The sequence below is a fragment of the Lissotriton helveticus genome, chromosome 1_1, assembly GCF_964261635.1.
Source record: "Lissotriton helveticus chromosome 1_1, aLisHel1.1, whole genome shotgun sequence".
NCBI classification, from domain to species: domain Eukaryota; kingdom Metazoa; phylum Chordata; class Amphibia; order Caudata; family Salamandridae; genus Lissotriton; species Lissotriton helveticus.
Genome location: NC_136057.1, coordinates 1897285523 through 1897309192, shown reverse-complemented (window position 1 = coordinate 1897309192; position 23670 = coordinate 1897285523). Strand labels below are relative to the sequence as shown.

The window sequence follows — 23670 nt, the reverse complement described above, 5'->3', positions numbered from 1 at the left end:
GCACTGCCCATGACTACAAACACAACTAACAACCACACTCCTACATGTGTAACAATTCAGACTATTCCAGACCCCAGCAACTGCGAGACTGTTTGGGGGGCATTTATTAGTTGTTATTGATGTACATGGAATTCATAAACAGCTGTTGTGCTCATCTCCAAATTGGACAAACAGTGCACCATGTGGCAGACTGCCATAAGTGCCGTTGTTCACAATTATGCGCGGGTGCTGAGCACCGGAAACCACTGGCTCAAATGTAGCACTGCTGCTAGGCATTTCTAGATCTCTGAATCTGAAGGGAACAGACATCTGGAAAGGCAGCCCACCAAACACTAATTAACCCTCATAGCATGCTCAATATATGAGACACACTTGCAGCATAGCATAGTGAAAAGTTCAGCATGAAATAAAATGCGGTGCACCATTTTGTGCATATCTTTAATGTATAATAATGTATTTTCTGCTTCCCCAGCCTAAACCTAGAGCTAAATGATGCATATACCTGTTGTTTACTAGTCACGAAGGTCTTATTTAGAGTTTTGTGGATGAGATCTGTCCCAAACATGGTAGATGTCCCGTCTGCTTTACTGTAAGCACATTATGGCCTATGGCCCTTGTAATACGGAGAAGAGGAACTCCACATTTTGACACAGTGTCCCGATCGCCAAACTCTAAATAAGGCCCAAGGTCTGCAGAATGCCACAAATGCACAGGACAGTAAATAAAGAGACATTGCACCACTCCTGACAATGGTACATAAGTACTTTACAGTACCATCCCAAAAAACAGGCAGACTGTGTCCCTGCTACTTTATTTTAGATAGAAATACATTTCTCCCATTAAAGCGATGGAAATACAACTGTACCTTGATTAAGGGGTTTACATGAGGTCGTTTATCAGTGTTGTCCATGTTTTTTAGGTCCTGCCTACAGATAGCTAAATGCAGTGTAGTGTTGAATATCTATTGGGGACAATACTTACAGTGTGCTTTGGTTCAATCCATTACTTACCATTAGTTTTCTTTCTTGTCCATCTCATTTGCTTGCTCAGGCAACTTTTTTGTTTGTTTTCAGTGTTCAATGGGAATGCATGTGTTTTCTTGAATGATGATGCATTGTTGCGCATGAGTCATGACGCTCAGTCTGACGTTGCATTATGACGCATATGCAAGCATGTGTGACATAAGTCATGAGTGATGGAAATTAGGTTTCTGGTTAAGAGGGGTGAAACCCTACTCAAGCAGCAACCGCAATCTCTTTGTCCGGGTGAAACTCAAACAAATGTAGCTTGCCATGAAGCGGTCAGGCCTCAGTTAGAGGAAATGTGTAAAGTATTTATGCAGCACTTCAAATAGTAATAAAGTGAAAACAAAACGCAAGAAAAAACTGACACCAAGTTAGAATAATATAGTAAAATGTGATAAATAATTTGAGACCAAAGCAATAAAAATCCAATCATTAGAATCGGAGATATGCAATTTTAAAGATTAAAGTGAAAATATGCCTAGAAGCACAAATCACCAACTGTGGTTATCTGGTCGCGCCGGACTGGGACAAATTCACAAGTTCAGGCCGACCGCGATGAAGCATGGACAGGATACAGGGACCAAATTAAGCCAGCTCAACATAGTACCTTAAATCCTGGGTTGCATAGCATTGCGATATCCCGCATCAAGATGCGTTGTAGTGCAGCAGTTCTGAGGAGCTGAGGGGCTGCGATGCGTAGTCCTCCGCCGTTGTTGAGTATCCTGTTGAAGAGGGGCTTGAGATGCAAAGTCCAGCATAGAGGTTGCTTCGCGCAGCAAGGTTCAGAAAAAAACAATGGGCATCGATGTGAAGTGCTACGTCATCGTCGTGGATGCTGTCCATGAAAGGCTTGAGATTCGAAGGCCTGTGCCGAAGATGCATTGTGCAGCGGCTGTTTCGGGGGAGCTGTGAGCTGCAAGCTGCGATGTAGGTCCTGCGTCAGAGATATGCCACGCTGCAGCTGTTCCAAAGTGGCTATGAGGATATAAGTTGCACCGCTTCGGTTCTAGTTACTGGACCACAGCTGGGGTTGCAGAGCTCCTTCAGATGCACTTCCAAGGATCCAGGACTGGGGTCTCACTGTCAATACACCAAGACCAACTTCCAGCTACACCTAGTTATGTGACCCAAGATACAGGCTGCAGGCACTTAATGGTAGGGACAAAAAAATGGCAACTTTCTATAAGTGGTATTATCAAAACTGTTGCTTAAAATCTGGCTTTTCCATTAAGATGGTTTTAAATTATAATTATTTTTAAAAAATTTAATTTTATTTATTCAAGTTTTCTGAGACGTATATCCAGCATAGAATACTTAGTACATAGGTAGTTACATGCTAATCAATGAGGTTTAGGTAACAAGTAGATGCATCCCATTGTCCGGAACTACAAAAGCATCAGTAAGCACATCTGTGCATTGCTTGTATGCAACAAGTCTACAGGTGTCAACAGGAAACAAATCTGAGCAAGCTTAATACATAATTTTGTTACCAAATACATACATAACACACAGAGGCAGTCAATATCCAGAGCAAGACGACTGACTCATTGTCAGTGAAATTGCTCTCCCTACCTCGCAGCTCCACCATTAAGTGAGACCTTCCCCCGAGCCCCTGCACTCTCGAGTGTTGGTGTTCGAGGCCCTCCTCCACCCGCAGGTTTCACCTGCACCTCATCCCTGGTGGTCCAATGGACCTCTGTCTCCATTATCTTGCTCCGCTTTTTCTCTCCTTTTTTACTCCTTTTTTCCCTCACTTCTATCTCCCCCCTTCACTCTCCTTCTGGGTCTTAACCTCCATTTTCTGCCATTTTCCCCCCATTTCAAGCTCCCCCTTCACTCTCCTGTGTCTTTCCTTCGTTTTTCAATTTTTTTTTTACCCTCATCTCAATCTCCCCCTTTCACTCTCCTGTGTCCTCTGTGTCTTTCCTCCACTCTTTCTTGCACTTTTGCTGCCTTATTTGCACTTTTCTCTCTCTTTTTGCCTTTTTCCTTTTGCCTTTTTAGCCCGTTTTCCCCGCCACTGCTGCCCCCGCGGCCTCTCCCCCTCAGCACGACCAGTGCGACTGGCCCAATCCAGCTCCCCGCTCCTGCCTCCCAGCTGTCCAGCCCTCCCCTGCCCCTACATAATGGCTGCAAGCCCATCTGCGTCCGTCCGCGACTCGACTGCGACCAGCGCCAGGAACCCTGGATCTCTGCACCGCCAACGCTACGACCCAGCGGCACTCCAAGCTCTCAACCCAGGCCACAACAACAACTGCACGCTAGCATCTCCAGCCGACACCCACAGACCCTTCAGCTCTCACCGCTACCGGCACACCTGCAGCCCCGCCAAGACCACTGACCCAGCGCAATCTGCCCGCAAGAACACAACTGAACTGAAGACCCTGCAATGCATCCTCCTCAACATCCGATCCCTTCACAAACATGCCACCGAAATCTGGGACCTCCTCGAGAGCACTACCCCGGATGTAGCATTCTTTACCGAAACCTGGACCAACACCACCTAGGGACCGGACATCGCCATCGCCATTCCCCAAGGATACAAGATCTATTGGAAGGATCGTCCGACCTGCCCTGGAGGAGAAATTGCCATCGTCCACAAATCCACCCTCCGCCTGAGCACAAATCCCGACAAGCCCACAGACCTGATAGAACACCTTCACTTCAAGATACTGGCCGGTCCTACCTCCACCCTCCGTGGAACCCTCATCTACCGACCCCCTGGATCCCGCAGACTTTTCGTCAACTCCATCACGGATATCATCTCCCCGCATGCCATGCCGTCCACCAACTACATTCTTCTGGGAGACCTCAACTTCCACCTCGACAACCAAGTGAACCCCAGCACCACATTCCTCCTAGACAACCTCCACAACATTGGACTCCGCCAGATCGTGACCGAACCCACGCACTCAGCAGGACACACCCTCGACCCCCTCTTCACAACAGGAAACTCTATCACCTTCAGCCACACCACCGAACTCCCATGGACTGACCATGGATGCGTCAACTTCACCTTCAGAACACCCACCATCCACAGACACCAGCACCTGGTCCCACGAAGAACCTGGACCAGAATCATGGACGACCAGCTAACCTCATCTCTCAGCAACTCCACCCCAACCATCGCGAAAAACGACGCCAACACTGCAGCCCAAACCCTGCACAGATGGATCTCTGACAGCGCCAACACCATAGCCCCCCTCAAGAAAAACAACAACACCCACGCCAAGAAAGCTAGATGGTTCACCACCGAACTTCGAGAGTCCAGACGCACTTGCCGCTGACTCGAAAAGGCCTGGAGGAACACCAAATCCTCAGAAGCCCACAACAACTTCAGAGCTGCCTCCAACGCTCACCACCAACTCATCAGAAAAACAAGGAGAAAAGCGATTGAAGACAGAATCTCCACTCATGCACACAACAGCAAAGAACTCTTCAACATCATCAAGGAGTTCGCCCAACCCACAAGCGAGTCCACCGACATCCCTCCCTCACAAGACCTCTGCGACAAACTCAGCACCTTTTTCCACCACAAAATTAAGAGCATCTACGACAACTTCGACGAAGACAACCAACACACTGAGCCCTCACCAACTACCCCCGACACCCTGAAGCCAGCGATCAATAACTGGACAGCTCTCATCACCGAAGACACACTGAAGAAGATGAAGTCAATCCACTCCGGGGCCCCCACGGACCCCTGTCCCTACCACATTTTCAACAGAACCGCCAACACCATCGCACCCATGCTCTGCCATAACATCAACCGCTCCCTGGCAACGTCTCGTTCCCTGACGACTGGAAACACCCTGAGATCAACCCCCTCCTGAAGAAACCCTCGGTGTACCCCACCGACCTCAAAAACTACAGACCCATCTCCCTGCTCCCGTTCCCAGCAAGTCATTGAAAAAGCCATCAATAGCCAACTCGCCACATTCATCGAAGAGCACAACATCCTCGACTCCTCCCAATCCGGCTTCAGAAAAAAACGCAGTACGGAAACCTACCTCCTTGCCGCAACAGACAACATCCGTACCTTACTGGACAAAGAAGAAACAGCAGCTCTCACCCTCCTCGACCTCTCAGCAGCTTTCGACATAGTCTCTCACCGCACTCTAATACGCAGACTCCACGACACAGGAAACCAAGACAAGGCCCTCGACTGGATCCGCTCCTTCCTTTCCGGCAGAACGCAGTGGGTCAGACTCCCCCCTTTCCTCTCAGACCCTACACCTACCACCTGCGTAGTCCCCCAGGGGTCCTCCCTCAGCCCTATGCTCTTCAACGTCTACATGGCTCCGCTCGCCCCATCGTCAGAACCTACGGACTCAAAATTGTGTCATACGCAGACGACACCTAACTCATCCTCTCCCTATCCAACTAACCCAACACGACCAGACACAATTTTCGAGAAAGCATGGAAGCGTCGCCAAATGGATGAAAAACAGATGCCTACAACTAAACACAAAGAAAACGGAAGTACTCATCATGGGCCCAAACCCAGACACCTGGAACAACACCTGGTGGCCCCCTGCGCTCGGAAGTCCGCCCACGCACGCAACCTGGGAATCATCCTGGACTCAGAGCTCAAAATGGACCTCCATATCAACTCCTTCTCATCCTCCTGCTTCCACACCCTCCGCCTCCTACGTTAGACCATCAAATGGATCCCCCTCGAACACAGGAAGAACGTCACTGACGGCCTGGTCACCAGCAGGCGCGACTACGGCAACGCACTCTATGCCGGAATAAACAAAAACCTCACCAGCAAGCTACAGAACATCCAAAACACCGCCGCAAGACTGTTCCTCAACCTGCCAAGCCACTGCCACATCTCCCAGCACTTACGCACACTCCAGTGGCTCCCCATCGAAGCTAGAATCACCTTCAAGATGCTAACCCACACTCACAAGGCCCTCCATGACACAGGACCACCATACCTGAACAGCCGACTCAAATTCCACGCACCCCATAGGGCCCAATGATGAACCCAGAAAGACCAGATCGGGAGGCCGCTCCTTCTCCTTCTGCACGGCCAGTGCCTGGAACGAGCTTCCGCTCCGCTTCAGACAGATAACATCGCTCCCCATTTTCACAAGAAACCTCAAAACCTGTCTTTGACAGACTCCCTTCTTGATGGACTGGAACCTGCGAACCCCCTCACACCCCCAGCGCCTTAAGAGTGAGTAGTCGCGCTTAACAAACACCTGATTTGATTTGATTTATATTGTGTTCAACTGCCAGTTACGGGTGTAGCGTTTATGGCATCAGCAGGGTGTTTTAGGAGATACGCCTTTAAGGGGTTCCAGATATGAAATGTATTAAGGTAACCCAATGTTCTCCTGTAAGAGAGGTAGGTCTTGCAGTAGTGAAAACGCCTTTAAGGGGTTCCAGATATCTCAAGAGTTTAATTTATAATTCTTAAGACACCAAGCTCAACATTTCTACTTGATCCCATTTATAAGTTAGCACTTATTAAATGTATTAAGGTAACCCAATGTTCTCCCGAAAAAGAGGTAGGTCTTGCCGTAGTGAAAAACAAGTTTTAAAGTTTTTCACTACCAGTAAATGTAAAAGTTAAAAGTATATTTTCACCTTTATAACAATACTGCTTCCTGCTCTATGGGCTGTTTAGGGCCTACCTTATGGGCACCTTATATGTATTAAAAGTGAAGATTTAGGCCTGGCAGAAGGTTTATATTGCTAGGTCGAAATGGGAGTTTAGAACTGCACATACAGGCTGTAATGGCAGGCCTAAGGCTGCAAAAGTGGGTGGGGCAATCAGTGCTGCAGACCAACCAGTAGCATTTAATTTACAGACCCTGAGTACATGTTGTATCAATTTACTAGGGACTTATAAGTTAATTAAATGTGCCCATTGGGTGAAAGCCAATGTTAGAATGTTCAAAGGAGACAGCACAAGCATTTTAGCACTGGTTAGCAGTGGTAATGTATGGAGAGTCCTAAGGCCAGTAAAAATTAGATCAGCAAAAATTGAGGAGTAAGGCAAAATGATTGGAGAAAGACAACCCTAAAGCTGACAGGTCTAACAGTGTGCTTATGCAATAGGTCTTCATTGGCAGAAAAAGGCAAGACCTATTGGCTTTACCAATACTTATTTGTGTTGATTAATTTAGGTAATTCATGTAAAATTCTAAAAATGTGTGTGGAAGATACAACTCCTAATGCAGGCCCATACAAACTGTAATTACACTTAGAGAAAGTTTCAACATAATGTGAGATCATAGTTCAAGTAGTGACTTAAATGAGTGAGCCCTAATTATAAATGTATGTATGAAAAAAAGGGAAAGGTGTCAGTTTTTTTTCTATTGATCCAGAGAGGGGAAATTTTAAGATGAGAATCAACCTCGTTCTATTAGGAATGAGGGTGCTATCTAGAAACATTTGTTTTTGTGATAAGTTTTAAGACTTTCAGGTTTAAAATTGTTTTTAATGTTGTTTGTAAATTGTGTTTGGCCCTGTTGGCCCTGAGTTCTGATGATACTAATATTACTAATTTCATAACAAGATGAAGAGTTTGAGAAAAATATAAAGCCAGTGCTATAAAAATTCAGAATAATTCTTCAGATTTTGAAAGGTAATCTGCAATTCGGTCATGAATTAAAGTGGCCCAAAATCCAAATTGCTAGGTGCATTTATGTATTCATTCATCAATTTATTTATGTATTGATTTATTTGTTTGTTTATTTATTTATTTGAGAGCTGTTTTATGAAGCACAAACTCTCCACCTCTTTTACATGTTCTTGGTCTGCAGCACAAAGCTATGGGGCGGAGGTGCAGTCTAGAGACTAAGGGGGTCAGAATTCGTGACTGCCCGCCATAAGGGCGGGGGTCCTGTGGGGGGTATTAGGATGTGCCCGCCACGGTGGCAGGCACATCCTGCATTTTTAGCATTGTGGCGGGCGGTGCTCTCTGCACCGCCCACCAGAATGCTAAAAATGCATTTCAGCATTTGCATTTACAAAGCGGCAGGCACCGCGCGGTGCCTACCGCTTTGTAAATGCAAATGAAGGGGGGTACCACAGGTACCCCCTGTGTGCACCCCCCACCTATACTTCACTCTGGGGGCCCCCAGAGTGAAGACCGCATGCCGCCGCGGAAAGGCACCTAAATACAAGCATCATAATATGGCTGGCGGTGTCTGATAGACACCGCCACCATATTATTCCTTTTCCGCCCCGGCCGCAAGGCGACCGGGGCGGAAAAGCGGCGGACGGTCTTTCCATCTGCCGAGGTCCCCCTGCCATACTAATATGGCGGGGGGGAAACGAGTGTGGATGTCGGGCGGATTGCCCCCGCCAGCCTGGCGGGGGCAATCCGACATCATAATGGGCCCCTAAATTGCTAGCTTTAGAACCTAGGCAATGGGTTTCTTATCTCAGCTTCGGACCTTCACTGAAATTTTGTGATTCTGGGCAACTCTCTTCATTTCCCTGTGATTAAAATAGGTTACATGTAAATGTGTAATTAAAAAATGTAAAATCCTTAATGGAGCTCTCAATAATCTTGAATTTACCTTCAAATTCTCTCCCGCCTCCTCTCCTTTATGCTGGTCCTGTTCTTCCTTCACAGGGACTTTAATTCACCTATTATACTATTGTTCCAATGTGTTGAATTTTTGGGAATCTATCTGGGTAAAGCGTCTAGAATGGTTTCACTGTTATTTTCCGTTATCAATGCAAAATGTTTTTCTTGGAACTGCTTCACCAGACTTTGTCAGTATTTATCCTAAGCCTATGTTATTTGATCCTTTTATTGCTTTTGCATTTAAGGTAATCCTTACTTGTTCGAAAGACACCTCTAAATTGTCTATATTAACATGATGGAATTTTATTTGTGATGAACATAGCATAGCTACTGTTTCTTTGCTCTTGTTGTCTCAGAAAGTTAAATCTAATTTACTTTGGTTACCTTTCACTTCCTATCTTTCTACTCACACACCTATATCTTAGTTAGTATTTTTTTCCTCTCTCTCTTCTTTTGTTTCCCTTCTTCTTTCCTCACATTCACCTTTCATAATACAAAACATAATTGTTATGTATTTATCAACTTGTATTGCTTTTTTGTTATTCTCTGAACTATTTCACCATTTTGTTATCTACTTGTTATTTACTATTGATGTTGTATTGCTGTTATTGCTAATGTTCTTTTCTTTATTTTTCAATAAAAATTATTTTTAAAAAAACACAGTGCAATCCACATTTGATGTGAAGAAAGTGGTCTCCTAATGTTCACTCCCTATTCAATTTACAAACCTCCATTACTTCTCGGGGAGGTTTGTCCTATATAAACTTGCATTCCTACGTTATTGTTTGTGTATTGAAGTGTCAGAGTTTCACTGCCTTCTGCCTCTTAAATAGAGCGAACTAGAAAAATGCTGATTCTTGGACACAATATTGAGTTTTTTTCTAAAATCTAATCCTGTAAGCATTTGTGTTTTTTCGTTTCAGAGATTGGTCCAGTAACGATCACCACAGATCCCAAAAAATTCCAGTATGAACTCAAGGAGCTGTATGTTCAGGTGAGTGTGATGTATGCGTATGAAATGAAAGTGGTTAGTTCATTAAAACTTAATAGCCCGAGTTATTCTAGCATGGGTCTTGATATTTAACTGCTGTTGAGGGAAGTGCAGAGTCAACAATGTAGTCCCATGCACAGTAACCCTTGTTTTTTTTTTACAGATGTGGGCATGACCATGACGTATCTTAGATATTGTGCACTTTGTAGATGAGAATGCAGTTTAACATTGAACTGTGTTTTTACCTGAACTGCTTTGGACACTCCACTAGGGCGTAACTATCTCTTGGTCAGCTGCTGTAGTGGCGCCGGGTACCATGGTGTGAGATGCCCTGTTGTCCCTTGCAGTGGCCCCCCTCAGATTGATTTTTGTGAGGTCCTTTCGAGGCCTGTTACTTTGTCTGCTCTTCACTATTGGAATATTTTGTCTGGGTTGGTGGGGGGGGGGGGGGTTCATGGGCAAGGATGAGTCCTGAAGATGGGAAGGAACAGGACAGACCTGTCTAATGGGACATTGAGGGACCTGGCAAAAGGCTTCTGATCCTAAAAGGCACAGGATGCACTTATATGTCTGCCAAAAAGTCATCTTTTATTTTATGGTCCAAACTAGACTTAAATCTGCAAAAGATTAACCCACCCTAAAGTATATGAGGAGATTTTTTCGCACACTCCTCATACAATCCCGATAGTCAACCTTCCTCTTCTCTTCTCCCTTTATTCCACACCATCAATCTTTTGTCTTTCTCATATACAGGGTGTGTGTGTGTGTGTGTGTGTGTGTGTGTGTGTGTGTGTCTGTGTGTCTGTGTGTGTGTGTGTTCTGACAGCAGCCTGAGCATCCTTGGAAAGCGATTTTATTCTTTGTGCCAGAGTTCCCATTGCTTGTCTCTTGGTGGGATAATTTGGGTGGTTTTCCAGTGTATGATTGATTTTCTGATTATTCCAAGCTCAGGAGAGCCAGATACTTTTATTTTCCCACATCTGGTTATTCCATGTGCCAAGAGCTGGACATAGGGAGTTGGGCATCCTTTCTATTAACCACTGGTGGACTATAACTGTCCTATTGACTGATCAGGCAAAACGTGTTTTATTTATTTTTCCTTTCTCAAAAGATAATTTGATCCTTTTTTGATCGACCAATACCTAGTGAGTGATTGATTCCATGCTGTTGCCCTAGTTTGAGGTCCTGTCCAATCGCATTCCTTTCAGGACCTGGCTAAATGCCTGCACAGACAGTAAGGTATTTCCCTGACTGGGATGGGCTTAGATTATTTCTTGTATTTCAAAATAAAATACTAGCTTATATGGAACATCTTGTGTAGAGTGTTGTCTTACAAGAGAACACGTGCATCATTTGTGAACCACCCTCAGGCTCACGCAAAAAGATGGAGGCATCTATAGTTGCTGCTTATAGTCTTTATAGCGGCGCATCCTTGTAGAGATTTCCTCCCCTGACCGTGGGAGCTCTTGCTTAATACTTTTAGAGCCAGCAGTGGTATATTCACTTTGAAAACAGACTCAAGTATTACCAGGTTGGAGCCACGACTTAAAAGGAGATACACGAAGTGAAAATATGTATCCCAGTACCTAAAAATCTGACGAACATAAAAGACACGATAGAGCAAATGCAGGAAAAAAAAGTGTGTTTGTATCTTCGGTTCTAGAGTGCCGGTCAAGAATAAATAGGCAGCGGGGAATTTGCATAGTGTATGAAGGCAGTACATTGAGAAGGACATAAATCCAAGAAGGAGAAAGGAAGGGAGTCTGTTGCACTAGTTTGTGCAAGGTAGTTGAGAAGAGATACATTGTACCCAGATGTAGCTCAAGGAGATGGACCATGAGTTTGCAGTAGAATGAGATATATATTTGTGATGGTGCAGTTTGTTGGGCAGAGTTCTGTATATGAAGATGCAGGGCACCATAGGAAGTACTTACTTGTATTGTACTTAATGCCACAAGTTTTGCTAATTTTAAGTACTGTACATAACGTGCTACTGTTATCCCTTTTAATTATACTTAATTGATTCACCTCGGAAGTATGAAAGGGTAAATTGGCCTTGACAGGAATTGAACCTATGACCTGCAGGTCACACAGATGTCAAAAGTGACACAGATGTCAAGAGTAGAGTGTCCAGCTGGAGAGGATCGAACATTTCACGGTTTTACGTGGGTTGGTTAAACAAGCATTGGCATTGCCAATAGGTCTCGCATTTGTGGGACCTTATAAGTATTTAGTTTTGCAGCACAATATCCTTGTTGCATAATCGGATATTGTGCTGCAAAACTAAATGAAAAGGGGGGGCCCTCGGCCCCCCCGCACGCATGGCGGCGCGGCGACCGCCTCACCCCCTCTCCCCTCGGGTCCTTCGACGGTGGGGGCGTGCCCTGGGGGCGCGGCCCACCGCCGATTGGCCGGCGCCCCTCCTGACCCGGAATCAATGGACTGGTTCCGGGTCGGGGGGGGCGGGCGTGAGGAGGGGCCACCCGGCCCCTCGGGAATAAGAGGTAGGGAGCGCCCAGGAGACCCCCTTGTCCCTGGACGCTCCCTCGCTGAACGTTGTGCCCCGCGTTCGGGGCTTCTTTGTTTTTTATAATTTTCTCGCTTTCTTTTCTAGGTGTCTCCTCGGTCGACGTTGGCGCCGAAACAGCTTCGGGAGAACTAGGAGAGGAGCCAGGCCGTCGGGTCGTCAAACGAACCGGAGGGAGCGGAGGTCGGCCTGCGTTTAGCAAGCGGAGTCGGCGTTTGGTCTGTTGTCGGGGAGCCAGCTGACTCGCCGGGGATACACTCGGAGTCGGAGGCCGGAGCGGGTTTGAAGTGCGGTACGGGCCGTCTCGAGGTCCCGTGAGGTATTATAGGGCGGGTTCCCCAGGGTCGGCACACCGGTCGACCGGTGGAATTTGTGGGTCTGGCAGCCAGCGATAGGGGAGAGGAGCCGGGCAGATAGACCGAGCGCTCGTTTTGACCGGCAATTGATTAACGAGGATAGCGGGGCAGTAGACACAGATCTACCTGATAAGTGTAACAATACGTGTCGGAGCTGTGGGTAAGCGTTCGTTCTGTTGGGGCGATACCGGTGTATTTTCGAGCAACATACGTAACCGGTACAAAGAGAGGAATTTTCCCGCCAATTTTGGTCTTTCATGCGGGGAGGTTTCGCATCACGTTACGATAAGCAGGGTCGACCAGGGCAGGACCTGGAGGGGGGACCCGAAGTCGGTGGGGCTGATTCTAAGTGCAATATCATGCTAATGACCAATTTACCTGAGTGTGAAGTTCACAAATGATATTGAACGATTGTTTTCTTTGCATGACTATATAAAACCAAGTGCACCTGGATTGTGGGAACTAGTGTAAGATTGTGTAACTGAAAGGAAGTAATTGTGACTTCTTTATTCTGTTTTGAATTAGGAGTGATGGTCAATGGAGATTTTATAACTGGGTGTGGGTCTCTGGTTACTGGGCAAAACGAACCTCAGTAGGGACAGTCTAAAAAGGGTTGACAAAGGGGGTTCAGGCCTCCATCTTATTTGAACTAAGTGTTCCTGAAATTTGCCCCTGCTTTGCCTCACGGTGTTAATGCGTTTTTCTATTTCAGGCTTTTAGCGACATTATTGGTTCCAACTGCAGGGTGGGTTGGGAATTGCAAGCTCCAGTGTTTTTACGAAGGGTGTTTTCCAATAAATCTGTCCCCTTTTTGGTATTACTTGGTTGTAATTCATATCTCTATTTCAGAAATTAACCATAATACTGGTGCAATCCATTCAGAGACGGACATATGAACGGTAAAACGCGCGGATATCGCCAGCAGACGCGCAGGACTGATCGGTAAGAGGGGTACGGGGGGCTAGCATTTCATCGCTCCTGGTGGCCGCCGGGTGGGTCTACATTAGGTTTACTCACCCCTTACATAAGCGGACAAGCCGCTAGTGTTGCGGTCGCCGTTGCATGGTGCTGAAAGCCCCCTGGTGACCCTCCATCTGAAAGGTACACACAGTTGACCGGTTGGGAACTAAGTAGGCAGCGGGTGTTTTTGGGGTAAGCGTCATGCCAGGTCCAAGGGGTGGAAAGAGGGGGTCCAACATGGAGGCTATGATGCGGGCTATGATGCGGGAGATGAGCGACATTAAACAACAACTAGGACAAATTAAGGAGCGGGAAGCTCGGTTGGAGGACGGGGAGGGCGAGGCACCGGGCCCGTCCGGGAGACCGATCCGCAAGAGGGTGGCACCAGTGCCAAGAGGGGATTTTGTCACCCCGCAAGGGAAACCTAGGTCCAAGAGACCCAAGGAGGCGGTCCCCGCCCCAGGCCCAGTGGATCCGTTACCCGCCGCACCGCCCGCGGTGGTCCCACCGCCCCATGTGCCTACACCCATTGCCCCTGTGGTGCCGGTGCCGGCAGGTCAACCAGTAGACGCTGGGTCTGCTCCCGCACCGGTGCCCACAACCCCGGGTACAGGCGGGCCACACCCGGCGCCCGCCCCGCCAGCTGTGCCAGGACCACTGGGCATAACCCCAGTGGTACCTGTTGTCCCGGGGGGTAACGTAGATTCAATGCCGCCCGAATTGTTATCTCAGTTAACGGCCATGATGCCATGGCTCCAAAAAGGGGGAGCCTTCCCGAATTCTGCAGACCATGCGGCAGAGGCGGCAAGGTTCGTAGAAAAAATCAGATCGGCACCGATCGCCGACAGTGTTGCATTGCCAATTTCTTCTCCCCTTGCAGGTCCAAATGTTCCCCAGCTGGACGGAGTACAAGGGCAGCCGCCCCCGGTGCCCGCACTTGGTAAGGAAGTGGCATTGCCGCTCTTGGGGGACGGTGTAGTACCTTCCAGGAGCGAAAATCTAGCTCAACATGTGTCTTTAGCTGTTAAAGAAATGATTTGGGCTGATAAATACGTGTACATTTATTCTTTATTATTGGATAATAGGGAAATGGAGCAGGCAAAAGCACTGAAAGAGTGGATGCTCCCAAGTGAATGGAGGGCGCAGTGTACTAGATTCAGGGTTGAGGAAAATCTCAATAATTGGATGCAAGCATGGGCCGTTTTCACTGCAGTTAAGGCTGAGCGTCCTCCAGATCTGCAGGCTGCATTGGCTTGCTACTCGAGCAGGATTGTGGGGTGGAGTCAACAGTATTCTGGGGAAGCATGGAAGGGTTATGATGTAAATTTTAGGAAGGCATTGGAATTCAATAGATCATTACCATGGGACTCGGTAGATTCCATGGCCTGGCACAAACAGTTCTCTGACACTGCACCTCCCCCTCAGTTCGGTGCGGGCAAGGTGTTCACTAGACCGCAGCAGCCCTTTCGGCCCCCCCAAACGAGTGAAGTACCTGGGAAATTTAGGGCAGGTGGGCCAGAGAAGAAAGGGGTGTGCTGGGATTTTAATAAGCGTACCTGCACAAGGGCCGCGTGTAAGTTTAGGCATGCATGTGCCTCCTGTGGGCACCCCTCTCATCCAGAATCTACCTGTAGGTCCAAGCAAGGTAACACGGGACAGAGGGGTAGGGGAAAGCCACTATGAGTCAGACAGGTCACGCCCCCCCACTCCAGTGGATGTGGTGGCAATGATTCCATGGTTGAACAGATACCCTGACCACAAAGCGGCCACCCTACTCCAGGAAGGTTTTTCTAAAGTTTTTAGGATCCCGGCCGGGGGATACACAGGCAGTGCGCACTGTAGAAATCAATTATCAGTCACACACAATCCGGCTGTTGTGGCCGCCAAAATTGACAAGGAGCTTTCCTTAGGCAGGATATCTGGCCCTTTTTCTGCAGTGCCAGTACACAATTTTGTGTGTTCCCCACTGGGAGTGTTCCCCAAGAAAGAGAAGGGGCAATTCAGATTGATTCATAACCTATCAGCGCCAAAGGGGGCCTCGCTGAATGATGCCATTGACGAAGGTATCTGTAGTGTTAAGTACGCCTCTTTTGATCAGGCTGTGACCTTATTACAGGCCACTGGACCCGGGGCGCTGATGGCGAAATCAGACATAGAGTCCGCCTTCCGCCTCCTCCCAGTCCACCCGGCGGACCAACATCTTTTAGGTTTCACCTTTAGGGATAGGTTCTACATGGACAAATGCATGCCTATGGGTTGTTCTATTTCTTGCGCCTACTTTGAGATGTTTAGTTCATTTCTTGAATGGGCCATGAGACAAGTGACGGGCCATCAAAGGGTCATGCATTACTTAGATGATTTCCTCTTCCTCGGTACAGCGGGTTCTCAGGAGTGCGCACTAGCATTGCAGGAATTTTGCGTGCTCATGCGGGCTTTTGGGGTCCCGCTTGCGCCTGGGAAGACGGTGGGCCCGACCACCTGCTTGGAATTTCTGGGCATCGAGATTGACTCAATGGAGAGATGTTTTAGACTACCTAAGGACAAGGTGTGCAAATTCAAGACGTCGCTACAGTTATGCCTCCGGAAGGAGAAGGTCACTTTGCAGCAATTACAGGAGGTGGTAGGGCAACTGAATTTCGCACTAAGAATCATCCCAATGGCTCGCCCCTTCTCTCGCTCCATCGCGCACGCGATGAAGGGGCTGAGGGAAAAGCACCACCGCACGCGCCTATCGTCTGAAATTCGCCAGGATATGCTTATTTGGATGGCATTCCTGGAGGATTTTAACGGTAGGGTGGTCTGGCCCGACCCGCTCACGACATCAGCGGAGTTGGGACTATGGACTGATGCGGCCGGTAGTGTGGGCTTTGGTGCCATCCTAGGGAATAGGTGGGTCGCTCAACAATGGCCGGAAGAATGGAACACATGGGGTTTGCTCAGCAACATTGGCTTCCTGGAACTTTTTCCAATATGGGTGGCACTGATGGTTTGGCCCGAACACCTATGTAACCAATCAGTGGTGTTTTGGTCAGATAACATGACAGTGGTGGAATGTATTAATCAGCAGGGGGCGCGGTGTCCTTTCATACTTCGTCTGATCAAAGAGATTGTTCTGCGGTGCCTTAAACTGAATGCTAATTTTAGAGCCAAACATGTCCCTGGTGTTTTAAACAATGCTGCTGACTCCCTTTCTCGCTTCAAAATGCAGGTTTTCAGGGAACATCTCCCCACAGCAGACCCCTCGCCAGCACACTTCCCAGCGGTACTTTGGCAGATTGGTGCCCCAGATTACAAGACCTCGTGGTCGCTAGCTTAGCCCCCAGGACCAAGACGGCGTACGAAGGGGCGTTTCTGTCTTATTGTTCTTTCTTGGGGCCGCAGTGGGAAGTGCTTTGGGCGAAGGAGGATGGGTTTGCAGCCTATTTAGAATGGATGCACAAAGAGGGGCGCTCAGTGGCAGCGGCAACCAGACATAGGGCAGCAGTGTCATTTTTCGCTCAAGCTAGGGGCTTCCGGGATCCCACCAATACCTTTCTGATACGCAAGGCTTTAAGGGGATGGCGCCGTATTCAGGGACACCAGAAGGATAAGAGGAAGCCCATGGGGTTGGCCCGGCTAACAGCCTTACTGGGCACGCTGGAGATTGTTTGTAACTCAGAGTGGGAAGTGCTTCTTTTTAGGGCGGCATTCTCCCTGGCATTTTATGGGGCACTGAGAATTAGTGAACTTGTGGCAGGATCTAAGGCTGACATACTAGGGGGCTTGCAGAAGGCTGGGGTGACGATAAGGGGTGACACCATGTGGGTGATTATCCAGAAATCAAAGACCGATCAAGAAGCTAGGGGTCACACCATAGTTCTGCAACGGGCCCCCGCCAACCCGTGCTGCCCGGTGAGGCACGTGGAATCACTCATGGGATTATTGGTCGGTTCAGCAGGCAGGGCGTTGCTCTGTCACGCCGACGGGAGCCCCTTGACCAGGTATCAATTCAGGAGAGTGTTCGAAATAGGGGTTACAAAAGCGGGTCTTGATCCTAGAGATTTTGGATCTCATTCCTTCAGGATTGGGGCAGCAACTGAGGCGGTGGCGGGGGGCCTCCCAGTGGAAAGAGTGAAGACAATTGGGAGGTGGTCGTCAGACTGCTATAAACGTTATGTTCGGATTGACATGCTATGATTACCTGTCACTCACGCTTGGTCTCTTTTCCGCTCTCTTACAGTTTCTCAGACCTGTTACGCAGGGGAGGAATTTGTCGTCGGGCACCGCCAATATTCATCGGCACGGAGCGGCGACCAGGAAACAACAAAGAACAATGTCTGGATTGTTGGTCATTCATATGTGAAGCGAGCGGAATGTGTCTTCCTGTCAGGTGACAAGAAGGAAAGGGCGGCACAACTAGGGTTGAATATCACGTTCTTTGGCAGAGGAGGGTTGTGTCTTCACGAGTTTAGGGGATTCTTCCAAGGGCTGTTAGCACGCCAGCGGGCTCCACCGTCAGTGGTGATACTTCACCTTGGGGAGAACGATTTGGCAACACTGGGCAGGCGCATCTTGATTGAGGAGATTATCTCAACAGCGGGTTGGATAGCTAGGACCTGCCCCGGGTGCACACTAGTGTGGTCACAACTAATACCTCGACTTCAGTGGCGGGGGGGCGATTCAGTCAGGGCGTTGAATCACTCGGTAAAGAGGATCAACACACGGCTGGATAGGTTGTTCCGAACCCCCGTGTTACAGTCAATACCTCATGGGTGCATCTGGGGTCAAAAGTATTACTTGAAGGACGGGGTTCATCTGACAGAACAGGGTAATGTCCTATGGGCTGACAATATCTGGGCTTGGCTAGAGGGCTGGGGTAGGAGGATGTGTCCTTAGATAGGGGCTGGAGGGGGAGGCCAGATCGTCGGTTAACAATACTGGCCTGTGGCGGTAAGGTCATTATCGGTGAGCACATATTTGAGGTCTGAGGGGGCGGGCATCATCCTATGGAGGTTCCCGCCCAGGGGGAGGGGCCTGCGGGCCACTCCCAGTACTCCAGGGGCAAGGTAATATGCAAAGGAGCGCGGGTAGGAGTAGTTCACGCTTTCCTTAGGCTGGTAGCCACCCCGCGCGCGTGGACTCATGACGCCACCGGCGCAGAGTAAGGGCCCTCCTTTAGCGGGTAAATGGAGTTTGGGGCGTAGACCGGGCAATTCCCGGGGTAACACTGCGCATGCGCACTTCTAAGGGGAAGGCGCAGCTTGTAGGACCTGACACCGGTAGTGACCCTGCCATATGGCCAGAAATGTACAAAAATCAAGATAGGATGTTTAGTTAAGCTAGGAACAACTTGTATTAGAGTTTTGTTAAGGTCAGGCTCTCAAACTTGTTGATAACGATTGTATAACTGAATGTCCTGCTGATTTTTGTATTTCATTGTTGATTATGCAATTAAAACCCTTTTTTAATTTCATACTTTAATAAATACGGCCGGGCGACTAGCGCCCGCCTTCCAAAAAGTAAACACGTCTCGTGTCCACGTTCCTTGGTGTTGGGTGCCGGATTGGGGGGGAGGCGGCAGCTAGTCGCTGACCATGTGAAAAGGGGGGGCCCTCGGCCCCCCCGCACGCATGGCGGCTCGGCGACCGCCTCACCCCCTCTCCCCTCGGGTCCTTCGACGGTGGGGGCGTGCCCTGGGGGCGCGGCCCACCGCCGATTGGCCGGCGCCCCTCCTGACCCGGAATCAATGGACTGGTTCCGGGTCGGGGGGGGCGGGCGTGAGGAGGGGCCACCCGGCCCCTCGGGAATAAGAGGTAGGGAGCGCCCAGGAGACCCCCTTGTCCCTGGACGCTCCCTCGCTGAACGTTGTGCCCCGCGTTCGGGGCTTCTTTGTTTCCCACCCACCATCCCTTGGTACAAAGTTTAAGCAGCGTTATGTCCGGTCTAATGGTAAGTTTCATAGGTATAGACCGCGGGAGAGAGTAGGTTGTTGTTGTAATTTGTGATCTGTTGTCAGGACTTTTTTCCCTTTGTAGAAAAGTGATGTGTGAAGTGAACTATATTTGAAGATATGTGTCTTTAGGCCTTTTTTCCCTTTGTAGATATACGTAGATATGGTGATTATGAGCAACATGCGTGAACCGAATTGTAATTTTATGCCATGTGTCGTTAGGCCTTTTTTCCCCTTTAGCTATGCGTGGATACTGTTATTTATTAGCCAGTGTAGTTGTCCTTTAGACTTTTTTCCATAGGTCGTCGTATTTATTAGGTATGGGGCATGCGGTAAGGTCATTATCGGTGAGCACATATTTGAGGTCTGAGGGGGCGGGCATCATCCTATGGAGGTTCCCGCCCAGGGGGAGGGGCCTGCGGGCCACTCCCAGTACTCCAGGGGCAAGGTAATATGCAAAGGAGCGCGGGTAGGAGTAGTTCACGCTTTCCTTAGGCTGGTAGCCACCCCGCGCGCGTGGACTCATGACGCCACCGGCGCAGAGTAAGGGCCCTCCTTTAGCGGGTAAATGGAGTTTGGGGCGTAGACCGGGCAATTCCCGGGGTAACACTGCGCATGCGCACTTCTAAGGGGAAGGCGCAGCTTGTAGGACCTGACACCGGTAGTGACCCTGCCATATGGCCAGAAATGTACAAAAATCAAGATAGGATGTTTAGTTAAGCTAGGAACAACTTGTATTAGAGTTTTGTTAAGGTCAGGCTCTCAAACTTGTTGATAACGATTGTATAACTGAATGTCCTGCTGATTTTTGTATTTCATTGTTGATTATGCAATTAAAACCCTTTTTAATTTCATACTTTAATAAATACGGCCGGGCGACTAGCGCCCGCCTTCCAAAAAGTAAACACGTCTCGTGTCCACGTTCCTTGGTGTTGGGTGCCGGATTGGGGGGGAGGCGGCAGCTAGTCGCTGACCATGTACTTATAAGGTCCCACAAGCGAGACCTATTGGCAATGCCAATGCTTGAGGACCCCCTGTTACCCGCCTCTGTGATTCCCAGACTATGTTTTCCTTTTGTTAATAAACGCTTGCAAACAGCTGGCGCATGCGCAGAGCGGGGGCAAGCAAGGGAAGGAGTGGACACAGGAGGGAGCCGGAGAGAGAGAAGAAAGGAACCTGGAAGTTATGTCACGTTGGCTGCTTATTATACGACAGTAAAGTTGCCCTACATTTATAGTGCAACTTAGTACTTTAAGGAAGCAGTAAAGGTGAGGAGAAACAAGTGGAAGGAGAAAAGGAATTAGAGAGAGGGAACAGGAAAACCCGATGTAATATGTCAGCAGTTTGCATAGATAGTGCTTATGCCACATGCAGATAGGGTCAAAGCGCTGCATCTGAAGGGGAAAGGTACACAGAAGTGGCGAGGGGAGGATGTCACTTTATGTAATGTATTGGCTTGTATAGTGCTTATTGCGTTTAAGACGTTTAAAGCGCTGCAACACAATTGAAGAGGGAATGACAGGGCATGGGGGGGGAATACTTTAGGGAATTGGAGTGAGGGAAAGAGAGAACATGATGCTACGTCACACTGCTTGCTTGGATGATGTTTAACCCTAAACTGTTCCAGAGCTGCAAGGAGGGGACTCTAAAGAAAGGAAAGCAAAGAAGGAAAATATGTAAAGCGCTCTGATACCTGATTCCGTTCGGGTCTAGTTCGCGCTATATAAAACTCGGCCAAAAAAAACCCTCAGTTTACCGCCAAGGCAGATAGAGTCAAAGGCTGCATCTGAAGGGGAAAGGTACACAGAAGTGGCGAGGGGAGGATGTCACTTTATGTAATGTATTGGCTTGTATAGTGCTTATTGCGTTTAAGACGTTTAAAGCGCTGCAACACAATTGAAGAGGGAATGACAGGGCATGGGGGGGGAATACTTTAGGGAATTGGAGTGAGGGAAAGAGGGAACATGATGCTACGTCACACTGCTTGCTTGGATGATGTTTAACCCTAAACTGCTCCAGAGCTGCAAGGAGGGGACTCTAAAGAAAGGAAAGCAAAGAAGGAAAATATGTAAAGCGCTCTGATACCTGATTCCGTTCGGGTCTAGTTCGCGCTATATAAAACTCAGCAAAAAAAAAACCTCAGTTTACCGCCGGCTTGGCTTGTAAAAAAAAAAAAAAAATGCGTGCGCCGGGAAAGGAAGGCAGAAGGCAGAGAAGGGGAGGGGGGAGTAAAAAAAAAAAATGCGTGCGCCGGGAAAGGAAGGCAGAAGGCAGAGAAGGGGAGGGGGGAGGAGAAATGCGACACGGCGGGCAGGGGAGCGGCGAAAATGACTAATTAGGGGAGGAGAAGCCGAGAAGCCGCAGAGCGCACGCTGGGCCAAGCCCTTTGATGTGCTCTGCGGCAAATGGAGGGAGGCTGATGCGCGTTCATGTTTGAACACGTGGTTCACATGAACTGCATGAAAACGCCATGAAAACGCCAGCAAAAAGCTGGTGGCTTCATGATGTTTTCGCCGCTTGAATTCTCGCTCCGCTCGATGCGCATGCGCGCATCGATAGGTCGCGAGACCTAAAAATATCAACCATGTTTCAAAACCTCAAAGAATCCTGCATAGGCCACTGGTGAGGAAAATGGCTAAGCTCAGGTAACTTTGTCTCTCTCTGTTTTTTGGGTTTTTCAAAGAGGCTACAGTTTCATTTTACGCATAATTCAATCCCCGTTCAGTTATAATGTATTCTTAGCTTTAAAAAAAAAGACTATAAAGTACATTAAATAGATTTTTGTGTCTAAAAATCGATATGTAATCAAAATGCATATTCCTCTAACCTTTAAAAAACATTTGCAAAGTTAAGAGGAATGTTCCTTGATTCTGATGTAATTAGTTAAAAAATATATTAAAATTCAGCCATTATGATAACATTCTAAATCAGGTGATCAGGAAGTTGATCTGATATTCCCTAAGGTAGAACACATGCACGTATCATATGTTAACCTTTTGTCTACCCTGCCACACGTTCTACTTCATATCTGCCAAAATTGTCCTATTCAGAGTCAGAAGTGAAAGCCCTGAAATGGCAAAAAGGTTCAGTGAATCTTGATATTTAAAAAATCCCCATTAAGTATGATTACAGTTTTCCAAGGTGGGAGCATTTACACCATACATCTGTAGGAGTTGAGAGCACTTTGTTTTAATCTTCCTTAGGGGGGTATTCCTAAGCATTTATCTATATAAAATCCTTAATTTAACTTTTTAAGGCTTGCTCCATCTCCAGGGATCTTAGCATTTTGAATATCTCTAATTTTCTACTGCATGTCTTCGCGAGAACCACCAATTATGACAAGGATAGTTCTTAAATAACTAGACCTTCCCTTTAACAATGGATGCAAGCAAGCTAAAATAAGGGAATATATTCGTTTGTACAGTCACACTATGTTTTGTGCTTTGTTATGCTATTGCATTTGCATAGAGCTTAATATGCCATTGGTAGAGCATCAAACGTTTTTTTGGGTAGTCCTGGGTTGATTTTCCAAACAAGTCCAAAGTTTCTATCACAGTTGTATGTTAGAATACTGTCTTATTAATATTGTGCTATGGAATGTCAAAGGCAAAATATCAAAGACGTAAATATCGAGAAGGTAGGTGCACATAAGTAAGCATAGATTTATGATTCTTAACTCCACATCTATGTACCTTGAATACATATGAATGTCATGTGGGGACATATATATGTTAGTTAGTAAAGTAAACTTAAATGTGTGTATATATATATTTGGTCCTCAAAACATTCCCCATAATATTATGGTATATTATTGAGACTATTCTGGCATAATACCTCAATAGCATACCAGGGCCGGATTTAGTTGTAAAGATGCTCTGCCAGTAGTGTAAATGCAATAGATACAAAACAACATTTGGAAACTTCATCTATGTTTAAATGGGTACTTTTCGCATGTTTACTAAGTAATGCGAAAGTTCAAAGAATCTGCCTTCTTTGGAACTTAATCAAAACTGGGGTAAGAGTCGACTTATACAAAAAAAGCTTATCATTAGTTGACAGAACACACAAACAAATGATTAAATGCTTTGAAGAAATCCGCTTGAGTTTCCAGATGTTCCAAAACTTGTAAATGTAAGGAGCCAAAACGTGTTAAAGACTCCCTATAAAGTTTAATTTGAAGCATGATGGAGTTTGTTTTAATGGTTACACGAGACAAGCTTTAATACTTTTATCCAATAACGATAATTAAATAGTGAAAAGTAATAAATTGAGATGACTATAAAACAAGAGGTTTCATTGGCAGAAGACCAGACAGCAGGTCTTTCCCTTT

General features: G+C 47.4%; 1 protein-coding gene across 1 annotated transcript in view; it reads left to right on the top strand.

Annotated features, from left to right (window-relative positions):
- Window positions 1–23670, top strand: part of HMCN1 (hemicentin 1) — a 1257483-nt gene that overhangs the window by 142556 nt on the left and 1091257 nt on the right. The window contains exon 2 of the mRNA XM_078642741.1: window positions 9501–9571. Coding sequence (XP_078498867.1) covers window positions 9501–9571 — 71 coding nt within the window. The remainder of the gene's footprint in view (window positions 1–9500; window positions 9572–23670) is intronic.